The sequence below is a fragment of the Chrysoperla carnea genome, chromosome 3, assembly GCF_905475395.1.
Source record: "Chrysoperla carnea chromosome 3, inChrCarn1.1, whole genome shotgun sequence".
Classification (NCBI taxonomy): Eukaryota; Metazoa; Arthropoda; class Insecta; order Neuroptera; family Chrysopidae; genus Chrysoperla; species Chrysoperla carnea.
Genome location: NC_058339.1, coordinates 59,663,549 through 59,687,873, shown reverse-complemented (window position 1 = coordinate 59,687,873; position 24,325 = coordinate 59,663,549). Strand labels below are relative to the sequence as shown.

Sequence of the window (24,325 nt, the reverse complement as noted above, 5' to 3'; positions counted from 1 at the left end):
AACGGTCAAAGATATTTCTGATATGTTTAAGACAAAAGATTTTCAAATAAAGTGTTTCAAGAAAAGCAAATATATATGTATTCTTATATTAATAAAACATATATTAAAAAAAACATTCATTTAACCTCTATATAATGATAAAAAATGAGGGTTTTCATTCCCTTTGTGTAGTGTAGATAGTGCCAGAATACAAGAACGTTCATATAATTTTTTCTGTTTTTTACTGTTAATCATGTATACGATATTTATTTACATCAAAGTCTCTCGATTATAATTGGCGATTTTAATATGATACATACAGCGTGAACTAAATATTGACAAATATCTTGTCTAGTTATCTTAATTAAAGAAAATTGGAAAAAAATACTCTCGAACGAAGCTGGATTTCTTGGATTCATGCCTTAATATTGTTAATATTTCTTAATATTGTTTCGATAAAGGAAAAAATCATATGTATTCCGAATTTGAAAAATTATATGTCTCATCAAATTTGTACTAATTTTTCCTCTCTATAACATATCAAAATGCAATAATAATTATTCTGATATTTTTTTTCATAAATAAGAAATATTTGCAGTAAAATTATCTACTTTAGTATCAATTACCTACGGATTAATTTCTGTAAGTAACATAAAATCGTAGAGTCAATTAATAAGAGACAATTTAATTTACAATCGTGAAAAATTAGGAATCAATATTTAAATAAACTTGAATTTTTTCTATTGATTTTAAGGTATTTTGCGAACTAAAGTCTCGCTATCTGTGAGTGAATTAAACAAGTATTCCGCAATCTTAGTTTTTAAAGTAGATGAAACAAATGCTTATATATGTTGAATAGAAATAGAAAACGTTATATACGTGATGATTTTTACTAACAATAAATAGAATCAATACTAACAATCAGTAGAATTCTTTAATTCCTATTTACAATAAGTTAGTTTTTTTGAAAAAAGCTCATTACTTTTTTCTTTATGAAAAAATCAAAATAGTTTTGAGTGTCAAAATTATTCCACAAGGCTATGTAAGAATAATAAGGACACAATTTTACTTTTCACGCTCATTTTCAGGAAACCCCAACGCCAGAAATTTCTTTCCCTCGAGATATGTGTTCAATTAATAAAAATCTATTTTTCTTTAAAAATATGTTCCGATAAAATTTATGCAATATACCTTAAAGTCTAGAAAAACTCTAAAATAATGAATGTAAAATCAAAAAATATGTTGGTAATCGGAAATAATTGACCGGAAAAATCAACCGAAAATTTCATAGACCCAGAGTATTGTTGTATTTACGAGTTGATTGGGTTGAGTTTGTCGACTATAGAGGAGTTGGTTGGGTTCTGAAGTTTTCAGCCCTTGCATTCAAAATTGGACACTATTTTTTTCTGGCAATTAAATCCAAGTAATGCATAGAGGTTGGTTACAAAGCATACTCATCAGATTTTTTCAATTTTTATTACATCACACAAGGAGACTGCATGCATAAAGATACGTGATTTTGCAATTCAAATATAAATTAGTTACAATGGAAATTAAATTGAAAATTTAAATACATAAAATTTTTTTTTGTTTGAATAAAAAAGTATTATAGCAAACCACAGAGCTGAGCTATACGTACACAATTCCATGATGATAATAAAAAGGAATGAATTTCCATACAAATCAAAGTTAGTTTGTTGGTAAATGAATAGAAATGATTCATTCTTTTTCTTTGAATATTATTAAAAAACTTACTTGAGTTTTCCCTATTCTTTTGAAATATATGTGTGGTGCTAACATTCATACCTATATCGTAAGGAGGTTGCCAAGGTCGGCTATACTTTTGACTTTAAATCCTTAAATTTCGATTAAGATGAAAGATCCAAGCATATTGATACAAAGGGATCCAAGGAAACGAATGTTTGTTCTTACATGGCATTTTTCTGTTTTCTTATCATATTTGTTCAACTTACAGGATAGCGAAGGATTTGTATTTGGAAATGGATCCACCAACCGAAAATGTTTAAATTACATCATTTGTATGAATCGCCATATATTAAATATATATATATATATATATATCCGTTTTGTAAAAAAGAAAGGGGCAACAATCCTTTAAAGCCTATAACTTGTTGATGGTTTGAGTTTAGTTTTACAATTTGATACGTGTAATATGACAAGTACATTAGCAGGCAATATAATCAATTGAGAAAATATCCTTAATTTGTATGCCACTGGTTTAAAAACGAAAATGTTTCTTAGACTTTCTATATATATAATTTTAGTATCATGAAAAAGCTTTCGTTTTCTAGAAAAATTAATAAACAAATACGATTTTGTCCTAAAGTTGGAAAATTGGTGTAATTATTTATACCTCAAACCAAGAATGTATTCTTAAAATTAAAAACAAAACACTATTTGCATGTACTTTGCATTTTTAAAAACCAATTCATGCAATGAAGAGTGTCATGGCGTCTTCATTCATCACGACTTGTTATACAAGCATTGGCAATCAACACATCAACTAACCTGCTTCGCTATATTAAAATGTAATGTTGTTATGGCGTGACGTAAAACTTTCAATACTTTCTGATTGGTGTTTGCTGTCACATGAATGAATACCTAATTTTATTAAAGTTGTTTTATAAAAATAATAAAAATCCTTATTTTTATGAAAAATAATTATGTGTTTTGTTATCAACATATCATGATTAATCATTACAAACTTTTATCTGACCGATTTATTCTTTAAGAGCAAAAGCATATTTATCGGAAGTAGCCAATAAACTAACAAATTTTCGATCTAGACAGAAGACAAACCTGTCTCTAGACAACTTTACCATATAGATGGATGGAAATATGTGACGAATGCTTGGTTACTATTGAGTGGGTGTCTGTATGATGCGATGGTCTGAGTTTAAGTCATTTTGTTGGCGTTCGATGAAAAGTATTATTGTCGTCGGTTGCATTTTAAGTGGAATTATTTTACAATGTTCTTTCTCATGAATAACAAACGAATTGTAGTGAGAATAGATGAATCTAACACAAATGAGGTGGTAAGCCCGTTGAAAAAATAACAGTACACTGTAAGAACAAATATAGGATATCAAATTTTTAAACACTACCTCGTACAAAATAAGTAGATATGACAGAGAAGCTGCATATACTTAGATGGAATAATCCACATTATATATTCATTTGAAAAAATAGAAGAGAATGAAAAAATTTCATAGAAGCCGGGACTCGAATTCAAGTCCTCTAGATATTCGGTTTAGATGTCAGATATACTTCATCCTTAACCCATTTCCATACGATACCATACGATAACAAGTATTCAAAAGCCAGTCGTCTTGAAATAAATTTTTTTGTACCATTTCCAGGTTTAATAAAATCATAAGTAAATCTGGCATTGGTGATTTGATGTTCAAGATAATACATATGATAGTTAAAACATGCATATGAGATTGTTGTAAACAAGATTGTGTAGATAGATTCACTTACTATTTTATGTTTTATCCATATATCCTATCTATTTATATCGATATCAATGTATATCTATCTAATATATCTATCGTACGTAAATATATCGTACCTATAAACGATACCAAATGTACGAGCTATATTTATTTAGAAAAAACAAATTTTTATCTATTTTTAGAGTAGAGGCAGTCATTTTTCTATTTCAGTCAAGTATATTTGCTTATATTATAAAGACTCGTTTCCAAGTGTATAACGTTGAATAAATTATTTTTAAAAGATTGATTTTCGTCCAATGAACCAATGATAGTACATACATTCAAAAGTACTTTTCTCCTAATAGAATAAGAGGAATTTTGTATTTCGAATATGACCCTTTAATTCATTGACAACCACCTCCTCAACTATAATCGTCTTTCGGACTATTTTATTTAAAGGTTTGTTCTTGCACCAAAACTTTAAATTGTTATATATTTCGACTTCGAAATACATCTTTTATCCTTCATAGAAAGGTATTTTGCTCTAAAAATGAGTTCGAGGTTCTGATACTAACGAAAATTATATCAACTTTTGCGATTCAGTCAAAAACATTTCTAACCTATGTCGATAATTTTCAGTCAAGTTGAGGAGCAGGAAATATAGGGATTAAAATTTTGATCGCCATTTATATCAATACAATACTGATAAGTAAACCTTAAAATGATGGATTAAGGATGAACGAGCGCCAAGACAAGTTTAAGCTTTTGGTTGACATTATTTGTACCTTATTTTCAACTTTTATAATGAATTTTGATAACTTTATGAGTGTAGACGAAATATAAGAATGAACTTTTTTTTTATTCTTGGTTTTCAAATTATCGTAATCCAAATAATTAATCAAAATTTTCAATTTTCAAATTAAATAACGTACTCCTTTTAAACATATCTTCTAAAATCGATATCCACTTAAATTTTTCTTCTTCTGGTAATTAACTGGATCAAATACCTTTTACTAATAACCCTATTCAAATATAGTATAATATGCTAATCGAATCAACTCATATTTTATGGAATGGGCAATAAAACAACCTTCATTTATCGAAGATGATATGGGTTTTAGATCGTTATTTTATCTGTGGGAAATGAGTATACATAGAATGGTGTATGCGATGGTAACAAAGATGAGATAGGTTTCACTAATATCCCGAATCCTTATATGCAATTCTTCGTAGTTTATCTCCATATTCACCATATCAATACCCATTACTACCCCATTATTACTCCATACTGGTTTTGTGATCTGTACCTAGTGGTCGCTTAAGTGGCAGTAGTATGGAGAACGTTGGATCAACGTAGGTATTAACAATACAGCAGCAGTCAAAACAATACATCAACTTAAATGAGAAAAGGTACACAGAAACAATGTCATTTTTCGACACAAAATTGTCTTTAAATATATTGGACTTGGAACTGACATTCCTTTTTAGCACGCTTTTATTAACCTTATTTGTAAATAACAATGCAATAAAATCTTGGAAATCTATATTTCTAATGACCCGATTAACACGAACAAATATTCTGAAAAGCATCACGGGAATAATCTTATCTTTATTATATTAATAAAATTATTTTCAAATAATAGTAATAATATCAACGATGAGGTAGTTAAGTAGTAAGTATGGCAGCTTCTCATGCGGTAGGTCAACAGGTCGAAACCAAGACAATAAATTATAGGTTAAAAACTAAAAAACACGCTTTATTCCACTAAAAAGTTGATTAAAATTTTTAGTGGAATGAAAAATCCATAGCGTGGGACGGGCGATGTCTTTCAAATCAGCTAATTTAATATAGAGATTGAATATCAAGAGCCCTTCACGTCTTAATTTTTATATTACAATAAAAATTATTATCCACTTTTTAGGGCAAAGTGTTTTATTGATTGTGGCAGCTAATTCGAAAATAACTACTATCTCCTAGTAACAAAAGCCTAGGTTTTACTCAGGATTTTCCTCTGGTTAAGTCATAGTAGGAATTAATCCTCTCTTATAGGATATTAAAGATATAAACTTACCTAAAAATACCAAAATTACTCTGTGACTCTTTATATATCTACTAGATTGATTCCCGCCCGCTTCACTGGGCTTAAAAGTAAAAACCATCGCTTTATAGCCTCCACCCTCTCTTGATATACACAGTTTTCAATTTTGTTAAATGTAAAATAGTCATAATTCATTGAGTATATCAGAATAGTTGGCCATGATTTGTTTGGCATTTACTATTTTCAATTTTTACAGAATTCTTTAATTTATGGTTCAAAATGATGATCATAGATCTATTCCATCTATAATCATCGTTTTGATCCATAAATTGAAAATTTCTGTAAAAATTTAAAAAAATGGTAAATGTCAAATTAAATTGAATTTTTTTATTTTTTTAGTTTTATTTTTTTTAATATATCTTTATAAACTGTTGAATGTTTTTAAGTTGTCTTCGTAACCACTGTAAAATTTCACAAATTTCATTCAAAACTTTCTATGCTTACAAAGCTTCTACTTTAATGTAAGAATCCAGTTAAAATTTTATGAAAAGAAAAACAATTTTTTATTACACTTTTAGGGCATATAGTACTAAATAAAGTATACCTAGCCCATGTTTATAACTATATGGTAGATTGATGTATCATGTTATGGTAAATTGGGGAATATTGGGTAGGTAGTTGTTAGTTGAATAAGAGATATTGATGTAAACAAAAAGCATGAAAGGTAAATCTTACACAGTATAATTTATGTTAGGGTTATATTCAAGCACGTTATTTTAAAAGCAATATTATAGGATAGTCAGCCACCAACCAACTTTCTACTACACCAAACTAATGCTATTTTAGCATGTACGTACAAAATATTGTAGAAGAAGGATGAATTTTATTTCCCAGTTATATATATAAGTAGTTTTCCTGCCTTTATAAAATAACACGTACCACAAGAACATAAAATTTTTCAATATAATTTTTGTTTTTGCTTTTTTATATATTATTTTATGTCTAATTGTGAAAAAAGTATTTTGCAATAGTTCCGTAGCATTTTCTAAAAAGTCACAAGAATAACTAGTAAATCATGAAGAAAATATGTCGATTATTTTAATTAAAAATAAAATTTCAATCAATTTCGAAATGCATTAAAAGTTGGTAAATTTTACTCCTACTGGGAACACCTACTTTATATCAGTGTTTAAAAGGAAGTATACATAAAGTTAGATATGGGATTAGAATATCATTGTTAGGTAGCCCGAATTCCCACTTTTTTATCGAAAATGATTCAACATATATTTGGAGCTCATGAAAGAGTGTAACAAAAGACTTTACAAATGTAACTAGTTATATATTCCTTCTACATGCAATGACAGTCGAATCAATAAGCCACGTTTATCTATGTAATTGTTATGATAAAATTTAGATTTTTGTTATTTTTTTTCTACCTATCTCATTGCTATTAGAGAAACTAAGATAGTTAGACGAGTCGTATACCCGTCTCGCTTTCTCCTCTATGAGCAATGCGGACTTCGATAAAGAGACACATAATTAAGTTTATGGTATCCAATAAAGTTATAACAATGGTGACTTCGACTTAAAATAACTCGCCCATGCATGCTTTATAGTTTAGAAATGGTATTTAATATTTAGGTAAAAGGTTAAAATAGTTATTTCTTATTTCAACGTTTGTCATTTTTATAAATGCCCCTTATTTATCCCAAGAAATCTAGAAAAGAACTAAGGAGTTTTTGTGAGACCACTACTATTAGGAGATATGCCCGCTTGAAGGCTCATGATTTTAAAGTAATAAGAAAAATAATTTTATTTTGGAAAACTTTTTAATAATATTAAATACAAAATATATAATTCCTCTTCTACCTACATGTGTGATTCATACACGCGATCTAAAAATGGGAGAGGAATACACTGAATGTTGTGTATACAAACGACGTAATGCGAGTTCTATGCTTCATAATATAGGTATATAACATAGTGTACAGTTATCGTTACACCATATATAACATTGTAGCGTAATAAATATATATTTTTTGTTTTTATACTTATTATTTCCATTCTTTGAGACCATTTTTCCTTTATCTTCATTCATGCATTCAACTTGCCTACCGTGTTACAATGATAACGCGTAAAACGAATTGGTAGTCTATGTGTGTGCTATAATTGTTTCAAAAACATTGACGAAGTTTTTTGCAATGAAATGTAAAAGGCGTGTGATATTGTGTTCAGACAATGCCTAAGCTCGCTCACATAAATCTAAAATATTGTGTGCGCGATACGCACGCATGTATTCCGCAGTTTTGCTAGGACCAGAAGTAAGTGTTAATCAGGTCTCAAATTATTGTCTCCATAAGCTTTGTGCCATTTTTGGTCGTTGCCTAGGTACATACTTCCCTAAAATATTTCAGTAAGCTTGTATGCATTTAAGATTCGTATTGCTACTTTCCAAGTAAATTGGCAGTAGAAGGTAGAGTGAGATGCTTCAATCTTGGGGATTGTATCTGAGAACAATTCACTTTACGATTCATACATAAAACCTACGTGTAAATGAATTCAAACCTAGAGTATTTAAACAACAAGTTGGTATATGTGAATAAACTATACCACCATTCAAATAATATAGTACTCTTTTTTGCTATTCATTCTTTTGACTCTTTGTGTTTATATTTCTTAAAACACTAAAACGCAATGATGGTTTGTTTTGGTGGCACAACGAACTGAAGTAGAGTGGTTTAAAAAAAAAATAAAAAGAAGAAAAGAGGAAATAAGAAATGATTATGGTTCTTTTATTTAATAAATACTTTTAATTATATAAATTACTTGTGGGAAAAGTATTTTTTTATTTTGTTGTTATTGTTTTGTTGTGCGAAATAAAATGATATTTATTCTTCCTTTTCTTTAACATTTTCATCAAAATATTTATGGAGCACAAGATATATTTGTAGTCTTTATAATATTTTACTCGTAACACATATACCATCATTTAATTGAATATGTTTATTGTTTCTTTGTGTTTATTGATGATTCGTTAGAAATAAATTTTTAGTAATACAATTTGATTTGAGAGAAAAGTGCTCTTATTTATTGTTGAGTAATTATTGGAATTTTATTTTATTTTATTGCAAACTGTAATTATTTTTTATTTTATTTTGTTCCAAAAGTGTCTCTTCTGCTTATAAATATAAACTTAGGTCATGACTGAGGATGATGTACAAATGAAAATACAGATGAAAATGAAGTACAAATTTTAGCTAGCTATTGCACACAATTGGGAAACATCACTTCGAAAATAATACATTGATGTTAACTAATTATTATTTTCAAAAAACTATGTTAATCAATACCATTTTATTCGAATGCGTACATAATTCTGTAATTATATTTGGATGAAAGTATCTGGATATTGCTTTTACTATCTTAATGTGTAATATACTTGACCTCACTTTTCGTACATTATAACACGCTATCTCTAAAACGATACCTTTTCATGGATAATTGATTCTCTTTCTTATAAAACAACTTTATACGTTAGTTTCCGTTGTGTTTAAAAGCCGCACAAACTTTCTGTTTAATACACGAATGGATTAAATATAATGTTATACATGGCCTTGTAACTCAATCTTTTAATATTATTCGTCCTTTGCGCAATAATAATATAGTACCTGGATGACCGAGCTTTGCTTGTTATTTATTTTAAATCTAGTTAAATTGATTTTTCGCTCCCGAAATCCCCTGCATATTAAATGTCATGAAAATCGTTGGAGCCGTTTCCGAGATAAAACGACTAGGATTCATTTTCGTTTCGTTCTAGGAGCCGTTTTCTTAAAATGAATCCTAGGTAGATCGATTTTTCGTTGCAAATCCACTACTTACTTATCGTGTAACAATGCCATCTACTGAAACCTATCCTTAAAGTTTCAGTCGGTAAGGCAGTTAGTTGCTCACAATTTAAAAAATAATAGTATTACTACTCGCCAATAGATAGTAGAAGTCACATTTTTTTTCGCCCCAAAAAACCTCTGCGTACTATATATATATATATATATATATATATATAGATATATACATGAATTGCTCGCCTAAATATATAGGATTTATTCAATTTATGCTTTACAGGCTTTCATTTCTTGGAAATCCCAATATACATTATAAAAGATTTCTAGGAAATTTTCCTTTTACATAAAACAGATACTTTATTTTCCTATTATGAAATTTCATAGAAACTAAATGATGATTATAAAGTGAAACACTAATTTATATTTGTTTATTGTCTCAAAATAACAGCTTTCATATTTTAAAAAAAAAAAAAAAAAAAAAAAAAACGAATTCAGAGAAAACTGAAATGTTTGTTTTTGTTTTACTGTTTATGATGGCGTAAACAAAGCAAACGTTAACTGTTCACATGATTTATACATTTCAAAATTTTAGCTTAATATAAAAAAAAAAAAATTGTAGATATTTTAGTGACGCTTAAAATATGAGCGGTGGTTTATTGCCTTATTGTACTCATTTAATCATTAAAAATCACTTTTAATGAAAGTATTTTAAAGTAATTTCTTGTTTTTTGTTACAGACATGTTACGAAATGGAACGCTACCTCAAAGATGAACCAAAACTACAATCGTATAAAAAATTACCAACAGAATTAGACACAGCATGGGATTTGTTTACAGCACCAAGTCCTGCAACCACTGCAATGGCATTAACCGCGGCTGGTGGTTGGAAAGTTGAAGTAGATCCATTATGTTTAGATGATTTAAGTATAAGTGAAAGACATTTAGACTCATTAAGTATGAGCTCAGCAAGTTCAGCATGCTCATGGGATAGTTCTTTAAGTTGTGCTGTATTAGTTAAACAAGAGCCAATGGATGATGAATTTGATGAGGATTTTATCCAATCTGGTGAGGAAAGTAGTAATAATACAACGACAACACCAATTGAATTAAGACTGGTAGCGAGTAAAAACACAACAACAGCAGGTACAACGGGAACTTTAACACCCCCATCATCACCTGAATCCACGCAACATAGTAGTTTATTAACCACAACAGGTTAGTCAAAGCAAATTTGAAAGAACTTGCACTAAAACATGCCCGATTTATTTGTACAAAATGCCATATGTTCGGTATGATACGTACAACATTCACATAGGTTCCGCCATTGTTGGTGTAATGTGATATTATTCGGTGTCACGCATTCGTTCGTCCCAAAAATCTTCAATTTGATCTAATATTCTATCATAAATTTCTATCATCCTTTAGAGCTTTGTAGTGATTGTCCCTTATTAAGTAGATTTGAAAACGTACACAAAAGGAACAAAAAAGATCGTGAGACCCCCGTTAGGAACGAAGTTATATTAAGCTGTACAAAAACAAATGTAAACGTTAAATAAATACATATAAGTAATCTGTTTTTCATTGCTCTTCTAAATAAAGTTATAAATTAATAAGTTATAATAATTTAATAAATAATTCGTTTATAAATGGATGTTCGTTTGGCACCTTATAGATTAGCAGTAATTTATTCGGTTAGTGTCAAATAGGCAGTATTCCCAGACGCACAAATTTTGCCATTTTTGAACTATTTACATCCAAAACTATTTATGTATATGTGTCCATAACTAGTTTTGGATGTAAATAGTGCAAAAATTCAAAATTCATGTACTATAATAAATAAAAATAATATTAAATAGGTGAAAATATCGTGGATATGGTACACACACAAAGCATGTCTCACATTGTTACGTGACGGTCTCTGCAAGTTAGCTCACCATAGCAAGCAGCATTAAGGAACTTCGTTTCAAAAAACTTGAAAAAAATCGCAGAAAAGCACTCGTAAGCTGGTTCATTCTTCTATAGATTGCGCTTTCATGCGTTACTACTCAATGTCGAAGCAAAATTTGTACTTTTGAATTTTAACTATTAAAAAAAAAATCGATTTGTAACCCATGTGCACTAGTCCGTTTTATTTAATGATTAAGTGTTTTATATATCATAGCGTACAAAATGACATCTTGTTCAAGTAAATTAGTCTTTTTTGACTCTGGATCTTTTGATCGCTTATTCACACGAACATTTTCCTAACTAGGTACAACCACATCGACAGAATTACATCACCATTTAAGTAATCATCATCATCCTACAACCGGTATATTAAGAGTATCAACAACGGGCGGAGTACCACGTGGTACAATTGTACGATTAACAACTGCAACACCTCAACAACAACAACGGGCTGCCACAGCTGTAACACGACTTATTTCAGTAACAACACAAGGACATCATTTTCATCATACGACGGCCGCACAACAAGCAGCACAACATCATCAGCAACAACAAACACCAACCTCAAATACACAACCACCTGGTGTTCTAGGTGGAGGTACTGTAACGACAACAACAACAACACCAACATCAAAACATCATACAACAACATCACGATCACATGATCATTCACCTGATTCAAAACGAAGGATACACAAATGTCAATTTCTTGGTTGTAAAAAAGTTTATACAAAGAGTTCACATTTAAAAGCACATCAACGAACGCATACAGGTATGTGAGATAATATTTTTATTTTTTATGTTCCTTATTTTTTTAAATTTCTAGTTATCGAAAGTTCTTGTTTTCATCCCGAAAAAATTTCATCCGCATTTTGTACTATAAAATATATCGGGTGTCGTAGATCCGTAGATCATCCGTATACTTCTTCTTTTATCCAAAATATGCCCTTGAATATGAAAAGAAGGGAAATCAAATGCTAGACAATTATGAATAATAAAATTAAGTTCAAAACCTAAACCTTCGCTGACAACAAAATCACGCTCTTGAAAGTATGAAATCAATAATATATTTTCTTCTGAAATTGTTATGATTAGTTAAATTGTCATTACGGGAACCTCTACAAGACGTCTTCCACAGGACCGAAAGGAGGTCCTCCGATTGTAAAGACGATTGGACTTATTATAAGAATTTCGTAATAAAGTATAACAACATAGATATTTTTGAGAAGTGCCAATTATGCCCATTGTTTTTAGATCAAGACTTTATGTTCTGTAGAGGGCGCCTTATTCAATTTAATGTGACGTTTCATAGCCTATAACCAACGGACGATTAAGACGCTTTCAATGATATCTCTTTTGTCAATTTATGATGAGTAGTTTAAAGTTAAGTTTAAGTTATGAAGAAACAAATGAACGTACATGCATACAAATCGGTAAAACACATAACCCTCGTCGTCGTTGGGGACAAAATAATGCAAATATCAGTTTTCTCTAAGTTACATAAAGATAGCCGCATTCCTTATTTGTAGTCCATAATTGACAGTTAAGTTATAGTCCTTCTTCTACAGTTACTTAAGTTATTATACTTTATTACGTATGTTTTTCGCCTCTGGGCTAACATCTAATATAACGTTATCTGTTATTTTTAAATTTATTGTGAAAGATCAGTTCAGTACCGGGAAAAAAAACTAAGGAGAAAGAGGCTAATGAAACAAATATAAGAATAGTATCAAATTCGTAATTTTGAAATTGTTAAGAATAAATGAATGATTGCCTTGAAGAATAAACAGTAGGATTTATTTTTTCTCCCTAGTTTTCAAGGTATATTTGAGCGTTATTGATTACTTAAGGAGTGTAACTAGCAATAGCTAGTTCGTTAATAAATACAATAATTTACTAAATCAGAAAGTCGTAGATGTGACCTACAAAGACTAAGTTCACCAAAGTTTGTTTATGATCATTTTTTATGATAATATACTTTACGTCTGATAATACCTTCCATCATGGGAGCAATATACTTTGATGATCATACAAGATAAATCTTTTACTTTTTATAATAACATTATAATGGATCAGACATTACTTTTCATTTAAGGATATTACTTAAAAAGTCAACATCAAATGAAACTTTAAAAACAAATAAATAGCATCATAGCAACATTGTTTATGAGCTTTTTGTGGTTGAAAACTTTTTTAAAATAAATCTTTGAGCCACATGAAGCACGTAGTTTTATACTACCTTACAGTATAAAAAAAACCATATATTAATACCTCCAGACTCAAGAAAATAACGTACTCAGAGGATTCAAATCTTTTTAGATTTTTAAAAGCAAAATACTAACCTTTAGACTTCTTATACTAAGGACATATTATACTTGTTGGAAAAACTATTCATTCAAAGAACTGATTTTCAATTGTATTCTTAAACCTACCATATCTCTTTGAAAATTTCAAAAAGGTTTTTTCATCTAACACTTAGATTCGGAACTTAAGATTCGAAGCTTTTCTTTAATTTGATTATTTTAAACAATTTAAAATGAACGAATTTTCATTTACTTTTATTCCGAATTTAAAATTGACATGGCTTATTTTTGGTTACTAGTTTTGGCGGTTTTGTTGAATTTTTTCACTCAAAAATTTAAAATATTTGAAATAATAAAAAGTAATTTTATCATGGTGGTGACTACACGTTTTTTTATCTCAAAATTTTTCGAAATTTTTGAGATAAAATAAAAAAACTTTTAGTCACCACCAATATTAAATTTATTCTTTATTATTTTAATTATTTATTGTTATATAGTATGTACTACCAAAAACCAATATATAATCAATAAATAAAATTTTTGTATATTTGTAAGTTATTTAGTATCAGCATTCAATACTTTTGTAAAGGTTCGAAATAAAAGTTGCCATTGAGAATGAATAAATAAATATTTCTATAACTGGAAGTTTTTTTTGTTAATTTCATGGAACGTAGTGATGGAATAACTGTGACTTTATGTCTATATCAATTCCAATATATTTTATCAATTCCAAAATATAAATCTTAACGTTTCGGTGTCTTCTTGAATTACCACAAATTTTTCTCAGGAAAAAGAATAGTATGTCACTGATTAATTTACTGCCCGGAAATACAAGCGTGTCAAACGCACATTTTAAACGATTTGATATGAATAATTATTCCTTGTTCGGTTTTGACAAATGGACTGATCGTTTAAATACGAAATTTATAGGATTTACATTGTAATATATAAAACAAATTGACTTCAAATTTAAAAGGAAGGTATATATGTATGAAATTTATTTCCCCATTGCATTTCATATAATAATTAAAAAACTGTCAATTCGAATAAGGAAATTCATTTCAATATTAGATGCTTATGTATATGTAATATTCAATCTAAATTCAAATTGATTCATTTCAAATTCTTAGTAAGTAAAGTACTATAAAGTGAAGAAATATATTCATCAAAATTGAATAAACCAATATTTTTTTATGTCGCTTTTCTGTATTATTATATAAAAAGGAGAAAAAAAAAACATACGTATACACCTACCTACATTTACACAATTCTTGTATATACATGCAAACGACCCTCTCTTGTATTAGGATTCAGTAAAATAAATTTTATTGCTCGAACAGCCAAGTCACCTTTGAGACAAATAGAGTTAAAAAGAGAAAAATAACTTTTAATGTATTAACACTCCGATAATTCTCAGTTCTGTTTTCTTAAATTTAAATTTAAAGAAGTGTTATTCGTTACACAAGTTTTACATATTTTAGGGCGATTTAGTAAAATTTTTCGAATCGGTTTTAAATTTAATTCAAAGAACAAATCGATATGCTATTAATCAAGGACTTTCAGATTTGGATTTTTTTTTTAAGGAATTACTACAATTGGGATGATTAAATTTTTTTTATTTTGTCAGTTCTTACTACAAGGGCAGAAAAATGAAGTTGGTTTTTAAAAATATTTAGAAGTACGCCAAATGCGAACGTTTGAATCTCCTAATTAAACAAAGAGGAAGATACTCTAAAAGTGAGATCATTTTTTAGTATCAGCCATAAAGAGAGTACATAAGCTGTTTTGTAAGAAAGAGACGGGCAACAATCTTTGCATGCTTATAACTGATTTGTTTTTTAATGAATTTTAATTTAACTTACAAATTTTTTTGGTATTACTTTAACATTTTTATGGGTCAATATAACCAATTCGATATCAGTAATTTACCCAATTGATTTCAGTGTTTCCAGATCAAAGTGCCGACTCATTTTATGGGCTAAAGACTGGTCTATATTATTTGCACATATTTTTTGTCCTTATTTTTACTGCAATATTTGCACAAAGTATGTCAACATATTTTAAAATTACTTGAAAATAATTGCTGGTTATGGTCGTTGTAAATTCAGTTTGCATACAAATTCAATCTCACTATTTGTAGATTTTGTCATGAAGAGGAAGAAACCGTAATGCATATTCTCTATCCAGCTAAAAGAATAGTTTTTATAAAAAAAAAATAGCATAGTTTGTTGACAAAAACCAAGTGGCGCGATACAAATATCATTTTCTAGACAAAAAGCACACTGACACTATAATTTGATAACAAAAACTGTTTGATTATAAATTTGATAAAAATGATACATTTCTGACAAGGGACTAGGGTTTCCATTTTTCTAGATTTGATCGGTGGACTTCCAAAATCGTATAGTCTCTGCTAAATCTCGATATCAAGATAAACTGTCCAAAGCTCAGAAAAAAAGAAGATAATTTTGGATTTTTTGTTTCATATTCTGGTACACTATCGAATAGTATTAAAATACGGTGGTAATATTAGAACAATTTCACTATCTTTCAATTTTCTTGTTTATCTCCCGACTTCCCGAAACTTTAAGGTGGAAGTCCTACAATAGTCACTCTTTTAGGTTAGTAGGTATAATTTTGACAGGCACACTAAATTTTAGAACTCAACACTACTGCCATGAAAAAGGTGGACCCACATATTTGTTTCTCGAATATCTGCCATAATATATATCGCCTATGGAACCTCATTTTTAACGAATTAAATTTGCTGTATTTTTTTAGTAGTTACAAAATAACAAGAGTACGTCGTGACTCGATATAATATGTTTGTCATACATCAGTTGGTTACCATACATAAAAAAGTAAATTTAACAACGCAAACAATTTGTTAATAATAATATGCTATGTATGGTGATATATTCTAAGTAATTTGTAAGAAAATGATGTAAGAAACAATTTTTTTCTCTGATCACTTTTCATATATTGGGTGCTCTCGACTCACCATTTCTAGTTTCTTCTCATAATTTTGCACATAAAATTAATTTAAAAGAATTCTTTGATAGACATAAAATAACTAAATTAGATTAAAATTTAATTTTAACAAATTTTAAATAAATAAAAATGGTCCAATAATTTATAAAAATTACGTAATGCGGAATATAATATTACCTTTTGTTTTTGTTGTTTACTTTTTAATCATGCATACAATATTTACACCATTCGATTATATTTGATGTAATATGATACATACAGGCGTAAACTAACAAATATAATCGAATACTATTGTGTTTTTATTAGATTCATACCAATGAATCCATATTAGATTTATATAAAAACCAACAATATCGTTTTTGACGGACTAGAAGAGAGCGGTGTAAAAAGTTCGGACTAGCGAAAAGAGTTCCGATTACTGGGCTTAGTAGTTATAGAGAGTTGGCATAAGATTTAGAGCCTTGGAAGAATTTCAGTCAGTGCTTCTTCTTTTTTTTCATCTACCTTAAATTGACAGTATCGTTTTAAAATCAAGTGTTTCCATCCCTCAAACTGTCATATAAGGTAGGTACTCTTTTAATTTTTTCATAATAAAAAAAAGCAGAAAAAGAAACATCTGTACGGGTATCATTTTTCGAGTAAAACTTACAGTGTAAATCGAATTCGTCTTTGGGATTTAAGATAATGGTCAGTGCTCATCCTTTTTAGAATTCTGAAAACTGTTGAGCATGACCATTTCCTTTGACTTTGATTTTATGAAATATTCTTTTTCAACGAAATCACATAATCTACAAACAATTAATTATTCAATAAGTAATATTGAATGTAAGTATAATTAATAGTATTCGTTTTCTGAAAGTCTAATAATCAGCAGTTTACTGAATATTTTCTATTTAGTAAAACTGAAACATTCAGTAGATAAATTGATACAACATGATAAAGTAAATAGTTTTTTTTTTCTCTATAATACTTCGTTCGTTGTTATCATTAAATGATCGATTTGCTACTGGGTTGTGTGGTTAAAGTATATGATGTATATCGTTAAAGTACAACAATAACATAACCATCACCAACTCACTTAAATATAATATAGTTGTAATACATTTCATCATTTTACCATCAACAACAATAAGAGATATCTGAAGGGTGAGAAGAGATGAGAAGGTATTCATCTGTGTAGTACATTTCTATCAAACCATTAAGTGCTTTTTACATTAAAAATATTTATCCCGGTGAACGAAAAAAGTCTTTATCATAGAAAGTACTATAGATATTTTGTGCATAGACCCGGTAATGGATGAATTATCGGTCTATTATCATTTCAAAAATGTGGAACTCATTAGATTATATGCCCATAATGAAGTGTAGTGTCCATGATTATTTTTTTCTGCCTTTTGAGAATTGATAAAAATCCTCAAAGGTAATTTGGACAATTAAAAATAAATAATAAAGATTTTTAATTTTCGACGGGTTTTTTGTCGACAGTATATGTTAAAAAAGTTTTCGAAAGTATCTTTTAGATTTATTTTCGTTTTTCGAGAATGTTTCAGAAGACTACGTTTTGAAGTTACCAGCAAATTTACAACTCCCTATCTTTTATAGTTAGGAGAAAATAGACATCAGTGAAGTTTAAGAAAAAATCTTTAAAGCAAAAGTTGTTTATGTTTTTATAAGGAATAACTTTAATATTCAAACTTTTGTTCCATCTCAAACGGTTTGTAAGATGAATTCTTTTTCAGTTTATTGAATGAGCAAAAAATGCACCATTTAAAAATTGGCATATCTCGTTAATTTTGAAACTAAAAAGTAGAAAAGACAAAATGTACACTTTTTGGGATGGGGAAAACTCAGAGATTACACGTATTTAGGACCAAATGAAGGCATTAAAACAATTTCCAGCTAGCTGGAAATTAATTCTTCGAAAAATTTTAGTTTGATTATATTTATGAAACAAAAAGGTAGGCAATTATAATTATAGCAATCTCGTTTTGGTATGGGCTCACGGTCTATGATTATTATGGATCATCAACATCGGATTAAATTTCTTTATATTTTGGTTTTTAACGGGTTTGGAATGCTTAATATATGAGTATGAATGTAGTTTACACGAGAGTTTATTATATTGCAAAATTACAGCACTATCTACCTGATATCACAACGAAGTTTGAAAATTCGATAAGTGATGTGGTTAAAGGGAAGGAATATATTTCGTTAGCGTTGGTAAGAGTTTTAAGTCTTAAATAAAACAAGCTTTATAACGCTAAGCTAAGCTACACTTAAAAAAGGTTCTGGGGGTATTGAATTTAAATGAAATTTATCCATAGAGGGACTTTAAATAGTATTTTTAAATTGGAAATTCATCAGAAATTCGGGTGGGAAATATTACCCGCCTAGGTAAATATAGGGATTGAAATAACTTCGAATCTTTTATTGCGATAAGACACCTTAAAATCCAGTAAAAAAAATCGACACATATTTTTACATTGGGGTTTTTATTTTATTATTATTACATTTCCTGTTTAACTACTAAAAATTACGTACAAGATTCTCTATGGTCCCTAATTGATGTAATAAAATTGATACACCATGTAGTTGTAATACACAATTTAGTGTGTCTAGAGCCAGTCGTAGTATTTGAGAGTAGTTATCTCAGTTAGTTGATAAAATATTCAGGACGATATTGAAGAAATTTTAATAAATTGTACTAAAAACTAGAAAATATTTTTTTCTCGAGTCACTCCGTACATGACTCATAAAAGCTTGGGGCACTCCGAGTAAGCCTTGACATTTTAAATAAAGCGCCTCATGCTTTTATAAATAGATATATATATATATGAGTGATTCAAGGAAAAAATTTATTTTAACTTTTATAACAATAAAAGCTTGGCCCTTAAAAGCAGTTTTAATAATCAAAGACTAAAAAAGTATAAATTATCTATTATTGAATAACAAACACAATAAAGAAGTGGTAATAAAATTGTAAATTAAAAAAAAAATTCATTGATGTGGGTTCGTTTTGACCGGACGACCTTACGGATGAGAAGTTGGCATCCTTATCACAAGAGTACGTCATCATTGAGAACACTATTAACGTTTCAAGATAATATACTATAAAAAAAAAGTTTCGGTGCCGGACACTTTTTACTATCAAGCCTCTCATCGGCTAAACGTGTGATAAGGTCCATCCCAAGTTAAATAAAGGCTTGTAAAAGGCTTGAATAAAAAATACTAAAACAATTATATCATATTCAATTATTTTCATATTGCGAAGTGTATTCAATAGGTTAAGCTTACCGTCCAATTTAAAAGTTTTTATGCCCTTTAGAAGCCAAGCATTCAGCAATGAACATTTTCGTAAACAAAAACGGAAACAGCCCAGATTTTCTAAAATGGCTGCTTGGTCCTAATACTATAAAATCTTATTATGTGTGTGTATTCCTTCTTTTCCACCACATACGTTCATATACCGTCAAGAATGAATCTATGTGTGTACACACAAATCTAATCCTGAAAAAAATATCAGTAAATATTTTATAAAGTTGTTCAGAAATCCACATAGATATATCTATGTTAAAAGGAAAACGAAACCATTAGCAACCAACAAACCTAAGCTGAAGGGAATTCATTTATTTTCTGTATGTGAGCCTAAACGATACTTCGTGTAGGTACCTTATATACAGAGAGTTGATACAAATTTGATGGTAAAATTGTCTTCTTAATCCATGTACTAACAAAAATGAATTAACGTTTTTTAACACACTTATATTAATTTCGCTTGTATCTAACAAACAATGCATAGTGGAGTATTTATATCAAACTGGCCAAATGTCAGAAAAACCATCGCTTTTATTTTTCATTGAATGTTGTTTTTTGATGTAGTTGGATAACCACTCCATCACAAACCTGCAATTTGAGCAACCCCAACCTCATCCCCGCTCGTTTCGTCAACCGTAAACTACTTGTTCTCACGGATGTATGTCATTATTGTTGTCGCTCTCGATTTACCGTGTCATTCAATTTATGCTTACTGTGTTTGTTAGTGCAAATAAGTAAAGATTTATAATGGATATTGAAGAAGAAGGTTTACGCTTTAGTTATTAGTAATTAATTTTAATGATTCTATTAAATATTTTCGATACATACTTCATTAAATTTATCATACTCAAAGCTTTTTGTTTATGCGTCAGGTTTTGTCGGAAAAGTTTAGGTATTCTAGAATAAGGTTATGAATAAAAGTATTGCGCGAACCTGTGCCTTTTCTTTAAAGGCTAAGAGATAAGGACAGATTAAGATAGCTTTAGGCAAAATGAACGAAAGAAGCAAGCAGTTTTCCAGTGAAACTTTGCAACTTATAATTCCAGAATATATTATGTGAAGTATGTGAATTTCACTTTCAATATTTAAAGAAATCAGGTACGTGGTACTGTACCACATTTCGTTAAAATAAATACTCATTGAGTTCCTATTCTTATTCACTATCAAGTGATATAATGTCTATAAAAATGTATGTTTTCCAATTTATATTAACCAATCAAATTTAATGATTAGTAATAAATCAAACCATTTAAAAACGTTGTAAAGGGAATTTTTTTCGGTTTTCCTTCGAATCTTTTTAGATTTTTTCACACAAATAAATGTACAGACTAAAGTTTGTGTGCACAAATTGTGTTATCGCAATAATAATAGTCAAAAATAAATATATTCTGATATGAAAGCACTTAGAAATAATTTTACTTAGTACTAATTTAGAAATGCTTTGTTTTTATTTCCAGTACTTTATTTAATCAGATTCCTAAAAACCGCAGAAACGAGACTAAATGATCGTCAAGCGAGTGTTTTTCATTATACATGGACTATCTTAAGGCCGTTTAGGAGGAACGCTATACACAGACAAATAAATAAAAATACAGGAAAAACAATTTACTTGTAACTGAAACCTTAGCCCCGAAACGGATGCATCGATTTTGATTTCTTTTAAGAGTAATCTGATCGAGAAGTGTTCGTTAATATATGGTACGAGATATCGTGTCTTCTTTGTGAAAATCGTGTCTACTTCGTGGTGAAAATTCAAATTAAACAATTTGTAAAGTATCTCTATATCTTTTAAATATATTTTAGACTTTTCGATATTTCGGTTGTTGATATTTTGATATTCATATGATTCCCGATGTAATATTCAACAACTTTTTAAATCAAATAGACAAAACATTTCAAATGGTTTTTTTGATTACATCCATCTACATGCCCATATGTCTATGTTAGATGGGTATAAAATTTAAATTACTTTAAAAAAAATTATAAAAACGGAAAAATTTCAAAACCTATATAAAAAATGCATGTATAATATTTATTTATTTAGGCTTTTCAAAAACATGTTTATATTATAAAAACACATTTATTAATTATTATTTTTCTGCTAAAAAGTTGATTATTTCCAGCCTAAAAATCGAAATAAGAAAGTTTTTTCAATAAAATCGAAATAAGATTAGTTTTTGAAGTTTTAAAAATATTCAATTTCAAACTTGGCAATTAATATTCTTGAACTACAAATTTGTATTAAAGGGCCCAATTTGTAAAATCGTCGAAATGAAATTTGTAACTTAGTAAATCATAATAGTTCTTACATGTAACAGTCATTTCCATCAAGGCTTGTTTTGTACCAACCCATATTATTATTATAATAAACTCACAATCTAAACAAATTCGGTGTTTTATGTTTTAGCTAAGTGATTAATATTGCATAGTAGTTAATTAATTAGCCTAAAACATAAAATATATGACTAACCAATGATCACAATGATCATTAATTTAAAGAACTATCTATTTGAAAGTCAAAAGTTGACAATGTTTTATGAAATTCACACGTTTAGTGTATACACGCCATTCTTGGAAATAGAGTTGTATCATTTATATTTTTTGTGGAAAAAAAAACCAATGTAAAAAAAAACAAAAACTTAAAAATTGTAAATATCTGTACCAAATTTTTGCTTGTATTTGTTTCTCTAACATCAAAAAGTATAATTTAATTAATTATTTAATATGAAAGAAAAATTAATTTTGGATAAAGAAAAATCTATAGTGATTCCAAATAAAAAACCTAGCTTTTAATGCAAATTTTTTGAATTAGCGATATTAGGGTTTGTGAAATTTTTTTATATTTTTGTTTTATTTTTCTTGCATTTTTGCACTTTATGTAAAATAATTTTAACGTTACCCTGTATGCTGCAATTGTCTTAAAATAGTAAATCCACTACCAGTTTTGTATGTTTGCAATTCGCAACTGTCGCTTGTATCAAACGTTAAATGTAAGTTTCAAGCAGCTCATACGATATTAAAGGATTAAATAATCTTCAACGTTTAAAAATTGTTCAGTTACTCAAAAATTCAGAAGAAGAGTTTAGTCAGAAAAAAAAATTATGTAAGAATTGTCCATAGACTTTACGGGAAGATTATGGTCAAATTGTCCTAAATGATTATTGTCCTATTGATTATTGCTTGTGTGAGTGATAGAGTAGAGGAAGATATGGAATTATATGTTTCTCGTCGCTCAAGTCTTAGTCCTTTCTAGTGGCTCTCTTATATATATTTTCATAGGGATTTGAATCCACAATCACATAATTCATCGAAAATTACCTCACACGAATCAATGGCTGCAAAAGATCCTGCAGAGGCCATTTGTCTGATATAATTTTTCATACTAAATGGAGAATACTTAATATTCGATTAATAAAATAACCTCTCCATACTAAATAACCAAACACGACCCCCATATACATAGCAATAATACTGCCAAAATATTTTTGATATGCACGCATATCAAAATAATGGTCTGAAAACACATCGAATGAAATACTATTAAAAATTTAATTTTTCTATGAGAGAGAAACCAAAAACTATTTATAAATTATCACTTGAAATACACTACGTTTGTTTGGTTTTCCTTTTCCATCCGTTAATGCAAACTAACTGAGGGCTTATATATTTGTATCAAAATATGGATCTTAAAAAGTTTTCTTGAATGAGTTAACCACAAAGAAATTAGTGCTGTAACAAATTTTTATACGTCTAAAAATTGTGTTTCAACGCATTTGCGAATATTTATGCGTAATCATGAAAATTCTCAATAATTTTTCATTTTATACTATTACTTCTATGGTTTCAACCAAATACTCATTAACTACTAATATTGTAATTGGAAAAAATATTGTTTTATCAATGGAGAAAATACTTAATAACTTGTTTATAATTTTTCTTCACGAAAATTCAGACGGTTAAGTTGGGATCGCATTCTCATATGTTTAGTGCGTCATTTTTGATCTACAAATTCAGAAATCTTTATTTAATTTATTTAAAAAAAAAATTAATTTAATGAAGCATTATTTACAAAAATTCGATAGTTGAATAAATATAAATTGTTTATAAGAACTCAAATAATTAATAATTGTACAAGTAAAAGTATACAATTTATTTTAATATTCTTCGTACATATTCTTTTGAAAAAAGGGTGGATGGTTTAATGAATGGGATGAATCTACACACACAAAATTGAGTAGCATCTATCTGTAACTAAAGGACGACTCATCAAGTGAACTGAACCTTAAATAAAAAATAGTACATGACATACATTGTAATAAACTGTATAAGTAACCTTACCACGTAGACAGACATACGTAGTACGTAGTACGTAGCATTAGATTCTTCCCTCTCGCACTAAATATTGTTCCCTTTTATTGTGTTATGTATATGTGTATACAGGTTGGGAAAAGTTA

General features: G+C 28.7%; 1 protein-coding gene across 1 annotated transcript in view; it reads left to right on the top strand.

The window, feature by feature from the left end:
* The window catches only part of LOC123295523 (Krueppel-like factor 7), an 832,728-nt gene that overhangs the window by 637,518 nt on the left and 170,885 nt on the right, over positions 1-24,325 (top strand). The window contains exons 2-3 of the mRNA XM_044876903.1: positions 10,053-10,530; positions 11,567-12,034. Of these exons, the coding sequence (XP_044732838.1) occupies positions 10,053-10,530; positions 11,567-12,034 (946 nt within the window). The remainder of the gene's footprint in view (positions 1-10,052; positions 10,531-11,566; positions 12,035-24,325) is intronic.